The sequence below is a fragment of the Trichechus manatus genome, unplaced genomic scaffold (assembly GCF_000243295.1).
Source record: "Trichechus manatus latirostris isolate Lorelei unplaced genomic scaffold, TriManLat1.0 scaffold00093, whole genome shotgun sequence".
NCBI classification, from domain to species: Eukaryota; Metazoa; Chordata; class Mammalia; order Sirenia; family Trichechidae; genus Trichechus; species Trichechus manatus.
The window spans coordinates 2,036,135-2,050,386 of record NW_004444029.1 but is presented as its reverse complement, the minus strand read 5'-3'; the positions used below and the strand labels follow the sequence as shown (position 1 = coordinate 2,050,386).

At 42.4% G+C, this 14,252-nt stretch overlaps 1 protein-coding gene across 1 annotated transcript in view; it reads left to right on the top strand.

Moving 5' to 3' along the window:
- Positions 1–14,252, top strand: part of CNTNAP2 (contactin associated protein 2) — a 1,280,693-nt gene that overhangs the window by 197,174 nt on the left and 1,069,267 nt on the right. The window contains exon 3 of the mRNA XM_023736915.1: positions 12,612–12,759. Within this exon, the coding sequence (XP_023592683.1) occupies positions 12,612–12,759 (148 nt within the window). The remainder of the gene's footprint in view (positions 1–12,611; positions 12,760–14,252) is intronic.

Sequence of the window (14,252 nt, the reverse complement as noted above, 5' to 3'; positions counted from 1 at the left end):
TATACTGAAAAAGAAATAGCTTCTGTAGTCTCAGAAAGAGTTTTTTTTTTTTTTTGCTCATTCTCTGTATCTCAAGGATGTGTTCCTGGATATTAACAATCTTATAGAATATAAAAATGGTAGGAAACATATGTATATTGATTTGAGAAAGAGTAAAACATTATTAACGTTCAAAGCACAGAATGCATTTAGTGTCAGAGTTAATGATATCTCATGGCATAAAGCTATCCAAATCAAGAATTTCAGATTTTGAAAAGACACACGTTAATGATGCTAATTTACTTTGCCTTTGCTGAACATCGCCCTAAATAACACTCGACAGTTTTGTTCATCTGAGGCTTATGAGAGCATTTGGCTCCACATGAAGGAAGAGATGTACTCCAAGTACTTTCCAACGAGTGTGTTCTCAGATTCACCATTGCTCAACACTTACCAAATACCCTAGAAAAGCAGTGTTTGTCGAGGATAGCCTGAAGGCTATGGAAACCATCCCTTCCTCTCCATCCTCTCAAATATCTCCAGATTCGCCCAGTCAGCAGTCAAGTACCTGCACTGGAAATTGTGGTTAGCATTGTAAAGTTGTGTGTTTACTCAATTAGGCTTTGAGATTTTTCCAGGGGGCTTCATTGTGGAAAACTATGAAAAACCCCGTGTGAGGTTCGTGGCTGTGTTTTTATACAGATGGCTTTTAGGGCTTTGTTCATCATGCAGCATAGTTTCTTTTACATGAGGACCCACTTGAGAGATTTCTTTCTGGGCTCAATACGAGGAATATAGGGCTTCTACCAACAACTTGTTCAATTGTATTTTTACAGACAAGATGAATCTTGCAACTGATGGTGTCTCCAGAAAACCCAGAAGCCAAATTGTTTTAGACACAGTCCCACAAGAAAATGTTTGTTGTTTGTTTTTAATATTTTTATCAAAATACTATACATACAGAGCCCTGGTGGCATAGTGGTTAAGAGCTCGGCTGCTAACCAAAAGGTCTGCAGTTCAAATCCACCAGCCACTCCTTGGAAACCCTATGGGGCAGTTCTACTCTGTCCTATAGGGTCACAATAAGTTGGAATCGACTCCACAATAATAGGTTTTATGTTTACAGGTGTTTTTAAAAATTCAAATAATACCGAAGGAATTTAATTTAAAATAATTGTCTCGTCAATATCTCCTCATCCTCTGATTTACTGTCCCCATGCACTTATAGAACAGTTATTTCATTTATTGACTTTGAAATTCCTATTGACTAGAGATTTCTCGATTGATCAGTCAGTATTTTACTAACTTACTTTTCTCCACTCACACCTAGCCTGTTTTAAAGAGTTATATGAAATATTTTCAATTCCTATTGCTTATTTATTTATTTATTTATTTTCATTTTGGTCATATACTTACAAGTCAGTTTGCTGTTCTATCAACTTTGTTCATATCTTCTCATGCCTTACTTTGCAGATGAGGATGCGGCTCACCTGCCCCTCCTTCCACATCTTTCACCTGTTTCGGCCTCCAAACTCATGTCAATTATGTCCAGCTTTAATATCATTGAGGTTGATGACACTTGTGTTTTGCTGTGTACTCATAATCATCTCTCTTGCTTTGCCTACGTATTTATTTCAAATCTTGAATAAAAACTGATAGCACTGATGTAATTATTTGTGTCCTTTCCTGTGATTTGACATGCAGGATGAAATAAAATTAAGGGGGATTTGGAGAGTAAAGATAATATAGGGTTGTTGTTGTATGCTGTTGAGTCCATTCTGACTCATGGCAATCCCATGTGTGAGTAGCACTGACTCCTAGGGTTTTCTTAGCTGTAATCTTTATGGAAGCAGATCACCAGGTCTTCCTCCCATGGAGCCATTGGGTGGGTCCAAACTGCCAACCATTTGGTTAGCAGCCAAGTACTTAACTATTGTGTCACCAGGGCTCCTTAGAGATAATATAGATGCACATTATGTAATGAATTTGAGGATATACAGCGGACATTTTTCCGCTGCCATTTAAAATAGATGTCTGATGGAACAACTATTTAGCAAAACTAGTAGTTTCTTAACGATTTAAACATGTAGCTACTCTATGACCAGAAAGTCTGCCCCTGGTATTTACACAAATGTTCATACCAATTTTACCTTAATAACCAAGCAACTGGAAACATCCCTGGTGTCCACCAACAGAAAAGTGGATAACGAACTGTGATGTGTTCGTACACTGAAATACTGCTCAATAAAAATAAACTCTGATACACATAACAGTATGGGCGATCTCAGCGATATTATTCTGAGTGAAAGAAGCCAGTGATGTTTGATCTCATTTGTATGAAGTTCAAGAACAGTGCAGTTAATCTATGGTGATAGAAGTCAGAAAAGTAGTTGCTTTGGCTAAGTGGTGGTAGAGACTGAGAAGAGAATTGACTGATGGGCTTGTCAAGGGAAATTTCTGGGGTAGTAAAAATGTTCTGCACCTTGATAGGGGCTGGGGATTACATGGGTGAATGCTCTTCTCAAAAGTATTCAAAGTATTCCCTTCAGATCTGCACAATTCACTGTATATAAATGCTACCTCCATCATCATCAAAATAAAACACCATATCACTGCCCACATAGTCTACAGTCTAGTTGGGAGACCAATAACTGAACATATATAATTTTCCACTCAGTATAATGAGTACTATATAACAGATAAGTACAGAATTTCAAAGATGCAGCAGGGTCATCAAACCCTTCTGTGGCAGAGATCATGCTGTGCATTTATCAAACTTGTTTTACTCTCCTGGTCCCTTTGGCACTAGGTTGAGGCCAGGGACATGTGGCCAATGGCATGTGTGCAGGTCTCTGTCTGCCATAACCGCTGCATGTTCCTCCACGCCCACTTCTCCTGCCGTGGTCCGAGGGCCAGATATGAAGATGGCTGGACAACATGACGGTAGGAGCTGGAGCACTGTCTGATGTCCCAGGGCTGACCCAACAAAAATCACAAAGCGGGTCGCTTTAAAGAACAGAATTTTATTGTCTCCCAGTTCTGGAGGCTGGGAGTCCGAATCAGGGTGTCAGCCATGTTGATTCCTTCTGGGGCCCTGAGTGAGAATCTGTTCTCTGCCTCTCTCCCAGCTTCTGGTGGCTTCCCGCATTCCTTGGCTTGCATCTGAGTCCATCATCACACGGCTCTTCTCATCTGTCTCCTGTTCTGTATCTGTCTCTGCACCTGCTCTCCCCTTTCAAAGGCATCCCTCAAATGGGGTTAGTACCAACCCTGTTCCAGTACGACCACATGCTAACTTAACTGATGACATCTTCAAAGATCCTATATCCAAGCAAGGTCACCTTCATGGGTACCAGAGGTTGGGACTTCAGCGTATCTTTTTGGGGAACACAATTCAGCCCATAGCAGTCACTGTAAGACTCTGTGAAGCAGAGCTCCTTTGCCCCTTTCCTTCCACATTGAACTGCAATGAGAGTGAGAAATAATCATGTGTTCTGTTAAGCCACTTAGGGAGGGAGGGAAGGAGAGGAAGGAAACAGAGTCTGGAGATTAGAAGGTGAGATTGCAGAGGAACAAACCTGGGAGACAGTGATGCCATTACAGGCTGAGCACAGAGGAGCTCGTGGATGAACTGGATCATCATCGTTTCGGGGTCCCCGCGAGAAATGAAGAAAGGAAAACCCAGAATAAAGGACTAAATCTTTCAAAATTTTACCCAGGTTTCCTAAGTCAAAAGGAGCCCTGGTGGCGCAGTGGTTAAGTGCTCGGCTGCTAACCGAAAGGTGAGCGGTTCAAACCCACCAGCCACTCCATGGGAGAAAGATGTGGCAGTCTGCTTCCATAAAGGTTTACAGCCTTAGAAACCCTATGGGGCAGTTCTACTCTGTCTTATGGGGTTACTATGAGTCGGAATCAAATCAAAGGCAACAAGTGGTAGTTGTTTTTAAGTCAGATTATTGTTCTTACAACATAATTCTTTTCTGAATTAATGAGTGCCTCCCTTATTCAAGTAAAATAATTCTAAAGTCCTTTCATAACTTTGACGAAATGAAAGAGAGAAGAAGGTACATTTAATTGGGTCCAGAAAGAGTACTGCCGCCATATACTGATGGAATGTTTCTTGGCCTTTGTCCCACAACACGTTTGCAATCCATGAAGCGTATGCACTTAGGAGAGTGCAGAACAATCACCGTGAGAACATGCTAGGTTCGTGGGCGGCTCTCAAGGCATTCCTGGCATCTCTCCCCTGACATTTGCACGACCTTTACTTTTTTCTTCCAAGGTCCCTGCAATTTCCACTCACTTGGCACACTTATAATCTCATCCACGTACCTCTGGGAGCACTCTCTTCATTGTCTTAGCGTCTTCCTGAATCAGACCAGCATATTCCATTTTTCCTCTAGGATATTGTCAAGGTCATGGCTTATTCAACATTCATGGTCTGGAACTGGTTCCTGGCACATCCAGAAACAACAAGAGCCTGTGAGGGGCAGGCAAGTGGGCATTGGGGAAGCAGGCTTCCATTAGTTCATGGGGTTTGGCCATCGACAGACAATTATTGAACACCTACTGTGTGCCCAGCACTGTGCTCAGGCTTCAGATATGGCAGTGGGCTGGAGAAGAAGGCCCCAAACTTCAAAGCTGACTTACACATTTCTGAAAAGTCATTAGTCAGATGATCAAAGACATAATTCAGTGAGCACAGCTGAGTGGAGGGCAGGAAGGTGTCAGTACTATGAAAGCGTCCTTATAGAGCGACTGGATTGAGGGTCTGGGTGAGGAAGGCCCTCCTGTCTAACCTGGGTCCTGCAGGGTGCGTTTACACAGCCAGGTAAAGAGGACAAGCAGGAGACACCAGGTGAGGGGGCCACTGGGGAGTCGTTCAGATGTGGTGCTTGGTCCAGGCCACCCTTCCTTCCTGACTCAGCCAGGGGCTTCACTAAATCCAGAAATGCACAACAGGGGAGCTCTATTCCCACATCTCATACGAATTGTTATCGTGGGAAAATGAAATCTAAAATCCAGGCGAGAAATAGAATTTCCCTTAAAGAGAAGCGATTATAGTGATCACAGGTTTATGACACCAGCTAAGGGGATAATCAGTATGTTTCTCTTCCAGTGGTGACGCTCATGATCAGGGAGGTCGGGGCTCTCACTTCGGGAAGTGCTCATAGTTGTCGTTTTCACCCTCACATGGCTTCCCACGTAGGCGACTGTTGTCAGAAACCCTGAAAGCTCTTCCGAAGGTTTACTCACACAGCAGCTCAGTGTCTAAGATGTGTTTTTCAGACTTACGCCAAACCTTCAAGCTAAGATGTGGAGTATGCATTGCTTCCTTGCAAGATGTGGAGTCTCATTCATTCACTGTGGGAGTGTGCTATCTCTTATTTTTAGTCTCTTACAAAGTGAGGGTTTAGTGAGGACTAAATATATTTATTCTCCACGTAACGTATGCTTCAGGTCCTGTATTACTGAATTTGAGGGACATTATTAGTTCACTAATGCCCATATGATCCTAAATCCCTGCAGGTTTTCCTCCAGTTTGATAAATTATCTGCTCTGGGGTTTTCAACCACCACCCGTCTGTCAGTATGTCATACGTTCTGTGGTGGCTTCTGTTACTGTGATGCTGGAAGCTATGCCGCCAATATTTCAAACATACCAGCGGGTCACCCATGGTGGGCAAGTTTCAGCAGGACTTCCAGATTAAGACACTCTAGGAAGAAAGACTTGGCCATCTACTCACGAAAATTAGACAGTGAAAACTCCATGGATCAACAAAACGCGGTCTGGTACAGTGCTGGAAGATAAGCCCCTAGGTTGGAAGACACTTAAAATACACAGCGGCCGCAACAATGGACTCGAGCATACCGACGACAGTGAAGATGGAGCGGGACCGGGCAGCGTTTCCTTCTGTTGCACATGGGGTCGCCATGCATTGCAGCCAACAGGATGGAAGTAACCACACAGGGCTTATAGAATCCTTTACCACAGTTGACTGGTTTTTAAATGCCAAGTGGCTGGATTGTCCTTGACTGATGCTAGACATTTACATCCTCCAAACTGAGGCATTAGCGTGAGGACAAGGTTCTCTGAGACCAGGCTTTAGCAAACTGCAGCCTGCAGGCCAAATGTGGCCCTTGCCTGCCCTTTTATAGCCTGGGAGCTCAGAATGGTTTTCATATTTTTTAATCGTTAAAGAAAATAAAAGGAAAAAGAAGAAGGATACGGGACAGAGAGGGATGGGGCGGCAAAGCCTGAAGCATTACTATCTGGCCCTCTACAGAAAATGTTGCTGCGCCCTGTCTGAGACTGACTAAACTATTGTTTGAGCTACAAGAAAGATCTTGTGCACATGGGTGAGGAGGGGACTTTTCAGTTACTGACACTTGAGTGATTTTTAGATTATTCTAAAATTCATATTCTCAATGACTCGCATAATGTTGAAAAAGTTTTAGATAACAGCTCTAATGCTGTTGTATATTTACACAATTTATAGGACAAGTAACCCTACAAGTTAGTCCATAGGTTTAAGTTTAATGTTTTATTATATTGTTCTTAGCTTTACTGAACATAAAGCTTTGTGTCAGTAAAAAGAAAAACAAAGAAAACCCGTCTTTCTGATCTTACACACAAATCACAGCCAGCAAAGGGCATCTCACCGCAGCAGCGTGTAGCCCACAGCTGCCGTGAGTGGGTTTCTCCGCCTTCCCGTGAGGGAGGTGTTTCCCTGTATCCACAAAGCACAGGCTACTGTACGATGTGTGCCTATGTTTGAATGTTAAAGGGTATCGTCCAATCCCAGAAAGATTCTAATTCATTTCAATTTTTTTATGCAGACCTCCAAATCCTAAAAGTTGTGTAAAATGTAGCTATATATCTTAGCTTATATCTTGTTTTCACTCTTTCTTCTATGAAAAACTGCCAGTGAATGTGAAAAGAAGTCAGATGAAGTGAAAAAATGCTCCTTTTTAAGGCCCATGACAGTTTGGTCATTGCTGCTAAATGGCCTGTCCTGTGGCTGAGGAGTCTACCCTTTACGTTTAGTGACCATCTTTCAATCAGTCATATTAAAACATCAGAGGACAATGATGAGTCCGCGAAACATCTCATAACATGGATGAACCTGGAGGGCATTGTGCTGAGTGACATAAGTCAGTCACAAAAGGACAAATATTGTATGAGGATACTATTATAGAAACTCAAGAAGAGGTTTACACACACACAGAAAAGTCAGAGAACTTTCGGTGCCCGTGCCCACCGCAGGAGCATGTTTTGGCAAAACGTGTGAGAAACAATATTATGATGTCAGAATTTGAGGATATAAAAATGAAGAAGGAAAAAGATACATAACATCCAATGAATAGCCCGGACATCAAATGGGAGTTCAAAATGTGTTATAATAAAAATTACATATCAAAAATCGATAATTCCACAATCAATATCAAAAATAAAATCTGTGTGCTGTGGAGGTTGAAAACAAAATGTGGGAACTGAGGACAACATTTCTGCGAAGCCTGGAGAACATGCCCAAAATCCTGAGCTTATGGGGCAAAAGTTTAGGATAATAAGTAACCTGCCTTTTAGAGGAAGCAACTCGTTTGTTTAGATGTTTGTATGTGTAACCAACATCCTGCATCTTCAGCCCCTACATTCCAGACAAACCAATGCCTAGCCCCCTGGAAACCTGTGTTGTTCATCTTCCTAGTGAAACCGACATTTCCAAGGATGAAAGGAATTCAAGGGATATTTGGATGAATATCTGAAGGCTGATGGGAACCACCTGGACGTCCCTGACTTTCTCTGCTCCTCAAACTGTGAAAACCCAGTCCTACCCCATTGCTTTGCCAAAACTCAGTGTCATGCCGTGTGTTGCCCAATTTGCAAATTGTGTGATCAACAATAAATCTCTAGCATTATTTTAACTTTGCTTCTGCTCTTAGAAATTCTTCAGCAGTGGCTAAATGGGAAAAAACCTTTATTCTCAGCTGAAAAGTTCATTCTCAAACAAAGGTGGAGGTGGACACCATTATTATTTTGTTCCTGCTTTGTCCCTTACTTGATACCTAGCAAGGTATCTAAACATTTTGGGCCTGAGTTTTCTTTTCTTTTTTTCTATTTTTTTCCCATACAAAAATTTATACATACACTGTTATGTGACTCTAATTGCTCTCCCCATACTGTGACAGCACATTCCTCCTTTCCACCCCTGATTCCCCATGTCCTTCAACCAGCTCCTAACCCTCTCTGCCTTCCCATCTCACCTCTGGACAGAAGCTGCCCATTTAGACTTTTGTGTCTACTTGAGCTAAGAGGCACACTCCGCATGAGTATCACTTTATGTCCCACAGTCCAGTCCAATCCCTGACTGAAGAGTTGGTCTTAGAAATTGTTTTGGTTCTGGGCTGATAGAGAATCCAGGGCCCATGCTTTCCGGGGTACCTCCAGTCTCAGTCAGACCATTAAGTCTGGTCTTCTTACTAAAATTTGAGTTCTGCACCCCACCTTTCTCCTGCTGCTTCCAGGACTCTCTGTTGTGTTCCCTGTCAGGGTGGTCATTGGTGGTAGCCGGGCACCATCTAGTTCTTCTGGTCTCAGGCTGATTGAGTCTCTGGTTTATATGGCCCTTTCTGTCTCTCGGGCAAATACTTTCCTTGTGTCTTTGGTGTTCTTCATTCTCCTTTACTCCAGGTGGTTGGGACCAATTGATGCATCTTAGATGGCCACTTGCAAGCTTTTAAGACCCCAGATGCCACTCACCAAAGTAGGATACAGAACATTTTCTTAATAAGCTTTATTATGCCAATTGACTTAAATGTCCCCTGAAAGCATGGTCCCCAGACCCCTACCCCTGCTACTTTGTCCCTCAAAGTGTTCGACTATATTCAGGAAACTTCTTAGCTTTGGTTTAGTCCAGTTGTGCTGATTTCCTCTGTAGTGTGTGCTGTCCTTCCCTTCACCTAAGATAATTCTTATCTACTATCTAGTTAGTAAATAACACTCCCCCTCCTTCCCCACCCTCATAACCATCAAAGAATGTTTTCTTCTGTGTTTAAACCTTCTCTTGAGTTCTTATAATAGTGGTCTTATACAATAATTGTCCTTCTGTGACTGACTAAATTCACTCAGCATAATGACCTCCAGCTTCCTCCATGTTATGTTTCACGGCTTCATCATTGTTCTTTATCATTGCATAGTATTCCATTGTGTGGATAGACCATAATTTGTTTCTCCATTCATCCCTTGATGGGCACCTGGTTGTTTCCATCTTTTTGCTATTGTGAACAGTGCTGCAGTGAACATGGGTACGCATATATCTATTCGTGTGACAGCTTTTGTTTCTCTAGGATATATTCCAAGGAGCGGGATAGCTGGATGGGCCTGAGTTTTCTGATGTGAAAAAATAGCATCTCTACCAAACTTAAAGTTTTCTATAGAGCACAAGCAACACAGTGTGTACAAAAACACCTTTAAATAATAAAATGGCATAAATATTAGCTATTATTGTTATTAAATCAGTAGCTACACTTCCATTTATGTTCCTTAACTTTCCCAAATGCTGTTATATAAAGGAGACATATGTATACTTTAAGATGCAAGGCAGTGATGGGTAATGCCTTCACTGTTCTTTCAGAATGGTAAAAATTTCTATTATGATGGTATCTAGGGGATAAAGCAATTGACTGCTAACCAAAAGATTGGCAGTTCAACATCACCAGTGGCTCTACAGGAGAAGGATGTGGCAGTCTGCTTCCGTAGAGATTTATAGTCTTGGAAACCCCATGGGGTCGGTATGAGTCGGAATTGACTCGATGGCAGTGGGTTTTACATTCCAATATGTCTAGATTTGAAAAGAAATGCAAAAAAAAAAAAAAAGCCTCTTGATGCTGTGAATCTTCAAGAAAATACCATATGGCATGCGTTTGCTCAAGAGTATGAAATATATCTTCTCTGAAAAGCTAAACTTAGGCAACTCGCTATTATGCTGAGCATCTTAAATTCTTTGCATGCTGCTATTCAAAGAGAGGGAGTCCCTGGGTGGTGCTAATGGTTAATGTGCTCCCTGCTCACATAAAGTCTGGAGGTTCCAGCCCACCCAGAGGCACCTCGGAAGGAAGACCTGGTGATCTACTTCCAAAAAATCAGCCATTTAAAAACCTATGGAGCACAGTTCTACTCTGACACATGGAGTTTCCATAATCAGAACTGGCTCGACAGCAACTGGTAGTGGTAGCCGTATACCAATTTACCAATTATGCAATAGAGGATTTATAAATGTTTGTTGAATAAATGATATCTATGCCCAAGGAATATCCATTTGTTCTCTGCTACAAAAAAAAAAAAAAAAAAAAAGATGTTGTGAACTTTCTACATGAAATAAGACTCACGGGGACCTGAGCTTTTGGCAAAGTCTTCTATATTGAGAGAAAAGGAAATTTAAATGTTACTATGTTACTGTTCGTCTGCAAAATTTTCATAATGCGTATATTCCACAAAAAGGCAGAAAAACCTTATCTCTGTACAACTTGTTAAAACAAAAAAATCACATTAAGCCAATAATAGAAATCGATCTAAGTTTATTAAATACATGATTTGCAAACTGGGGTAACATTTCAATTGTTGTTGTTGTTAGGTGCCGTCAAGTTGGTTCGGACTCGTAGCAACCTTATGTACAACAGAACAAAACACTGCCCGGTCCTGCACTGTCCTCAAAATCATTGCTATGATGGAGCACATTGCTGCAGCCACTGTGTCAGTCCATCTCGTTGAGGGTCTTCCTCTTTTTCGCTGGCCCTCCTGATAACATGTGCAAAGTATGTGAGACGTAGTCTCTCCATCCTTGCTTCTAAGGAGCATTCTGGTTGTACTTCTTCCAAGACAGATTTGTTCATTCTTTTGGCAGTCCATGGTATATTCAGCATTCTTGGCCAACACCGCAATTCAAAGTCGTCAGTTCTTCTCTGGTCTTCCTGATTCATTGGCCAGCTTTCACATGCATAGGAGACGACTGAAAACACCACTGCTTGAGTCAGGTGCGTCGTAGTCTTCAAGGTGACACCTTTACTTTTTAACACTTTAAAGAGGTCTTCTACGTCAGATCTGCCCAATGCAATGTGTCATTTGATTTCTTGACGCTGCTTTCATGGGTGTGGACCGTGGATCCAAGTAAAATGAAATCCTTGACAACTTCAATCTTTTCTCCGTTTATCAGGATGTCGCTTATTGGTCCAGTTGTGAGGATTTTGTTTTCTTTATGCTGAGGTGTAATCCATACTGAAGGCTGTGGTCTTTGCTCTTCATCAGCAAGTGCTTCAAGTCCTCTTCACTTTCAGCAAGCAAGGTTGTGTTATCTGCATAACGCAGGCTGTTAATGAGTCTTCCTCCAATGCTGATGCCCATTCTTCTTCATATAGTCTAGCTTCTCAGATTATTTGCTCAGCATACAGATTGAATAAATATGGTGAAAGGATGCAACCCTGACACACACCTTTCCTGACTTTAAACCAAGCAGTGTCCCCTTGTTCTGTTTGAACGACTGCCTCTTGATCTATGTACATTTCAACTAGAGAGTCAAAAATGTCCCTCAGGTGAGAGACCCTCTGAAGACACATATACCCCACCTTATGGGCATTGCCATGGAAAAGGGCCAGAACAGAAGTGATAAACAATGTGTAGTCAGGAAGGATTTCATACGTCATTATCTTTAAGAACAATTAAAATAATTACTGACTTACCCTGAAACACAGCTCCCAGTCTGACCATTGGAGTCTGTTTCCTGAAACTGACTGAGTTCTGCCAAAGAGCCCAAGGCAAAACGGTCTTACTGGTTTACCTAGACCATTGTTTGACTCTAAGGTGACTTTTAGAAGACTAGCTTCTGGAAGGCAGACAGGATTAGGAGGTGATTGAACGGACATGGGGAATCGTGTGGAGAGGACAAGTGTGCTGTCATGGTATGGGGAGAGCAGTTAGGGTCACATGACAGTGTATGTATAAATTTTTGTATGGGAAAAAATTTAAAAATGATGTTTATACACACACACACACACACACACACACACACACAAGAAAACCAGTTTCTTCAAGGTCCAAGCCTCAAAAGGACATCTAAGGGCAAATGGCCTGGGTGGGTCACCCCAACTTCGTGGACCCCAGTAATTTGGATTCCAGAAGAATTAAAAACTGTGTCTCAGTGCTCAATTGCCATTTTCACTCAGTGATGTTGCAAAGTTGTCTTTGATTCCTACAGGTGACAGGAGAAGGTAATCCGGGTGAATATTTTCAGAAAGAGAGAAACATGGCTGGACTCTGCAAACTCCAGAACGCTGGGGCTCATGATTTAAACGTGCGTTGAATGTCACAGTGGGTGCTATAGATGGTTTCCTTATCCTAACCTGTTGGTGTATTTATGCATTTGAAGGGGCCGCGGAAACTTTGGCCCACTTCTCATTCCAAACTGGACTTGCTTTGAAATGAAAGGTGTGTGGAAGCTTTGTTCAAATTTCCCGGGACGCAAAGAGCGTACAACCCTGCCACTGGATGGGAAAATCTGAGTTTACTTTAGCACATAGAGAACGCGCTTGTGTCTAAAGTGTATTTTTTCCTAATATCAGTGCCCTTTCTTCTCCCAGGCCTTCCCCGGGAACATCAACTCGGACGGTGTGGTCCGGCACGACCTGCAGCACCCGGTGACCGCGCGCTATGTGCGCCTGGTGCCCCTGGACTGGAACGCGGAGGGCCGCATCGGGCTGCGTGCCGAGGTCTACGGCTGCCCCTACTGTGAGTGACTGCACCCGCGGGGTGTCAACTCCATCTCAAACATAACGCTCCTTTTCCATCGTTAGCATCACTGGCTTCGTCTGCCAGTGCCCTACCTTCCTATTTTATCATAAATGAAATATAAGGTTGTTTCACTGCATATATGAAATGGGTATCACACACACATGGAAGGACATTTTAAAAATACCTTGAGTAAAAGATTTGGAGCATAATTTCTGTTCTCAAGACGTAAACCACAAAGCTTGTTACTTATGTTGCCTGAAGTCTTACGAAATATTTGAAAAGGAGAAACCTCGGGTTGAGGTTGATAAATTAGGATCCTTGTGGTTGTGTGGCCTGGGTATCCGTGGAAGCAGGTCCCTGTTTTCACACTTTCTTGCTGCTCGCATCAGGATAGGAAGGCCAAGCTAAAATATGATATTTTTCTTAGCATGAAAGTTTTTATGAGGGCCGTAAACAAACCCGTTGCCATTGAGTCAATTCCGACTCTTAGCAACTCTATAGGACAGAGTAGAACTGCCTCATAGGGTTTCCAAGGAGCAGCTGGTGGAGTCGAACTGTCAACCTTTCGGTCAGCCGCCGAGCTCTTAACCACTGCACCACCAGGGCTGCAATCTGAGCATGTCGACCTTTGAATAAATGAAAATATTTAATGGTCTTCATGGAAACCATGACGTATACAATTTATTCCATTTACAACTCTTTGCGGAGCATTCAGTATGTGCCAGAAACTACGCCTGACATTAGTAATACCACAGTAAAGAAGAAACAATGTGGACATGGAGAGAGAAAGCTGGACAGTCGATCCAGTGGTAGTAATGATGACAAAAACAGGAAAAGGGAAGTTTGCCCAGAGGCGCAGAGCCTAAGCAGCAGAAAGGGGAACCAGAGCTGGAGCTGGTAACCCCTGTTCTGCTTCCTGCTCCTTAATTCCAACAGTGGACACGCAGGAAACCACCAAATGTTGATGAAATACGCATCCACAGCCCAGAAGCCCCTACGGTACTGCTACTCCTCAACGTCAAAACCAAAACAAACCAGCCAAAAACGCCTGCTTTTTATCACTATAGATCAGTTTTTCCTTGGAATCATAAAATAGACATTATTTTGTGTGTAGTGTCTGTGGATCAAAGTAATGTTTGAGAGAATCCTGTGTGTTGTTATCTGAGGCATCTGTTTGCTTTCTTTCATTGGTGTTATTATTCTGTTGTGTAAATATTCTCCAATCATTTGTTCATTCTCAAGTTGATGGACATTTGACTAGTCTGCAGATTTGGGCTATTCTGATAGAATTGCTATAAACATCTCTGATGGATATAGACTCAAACAAAAAAAACGCAAACCCATTGCCATGGAGTCAATTCTGACTGTAACAACCCTATAGGACAGAGCAGAATTGCCCCATGGGGTTTCCAAGGCTGTACATCTTTACAAAATCAGACTGCCACACCTTTCTCCCGCAGAGCAGCCGGTGGGTTCAAACCACCAACCTT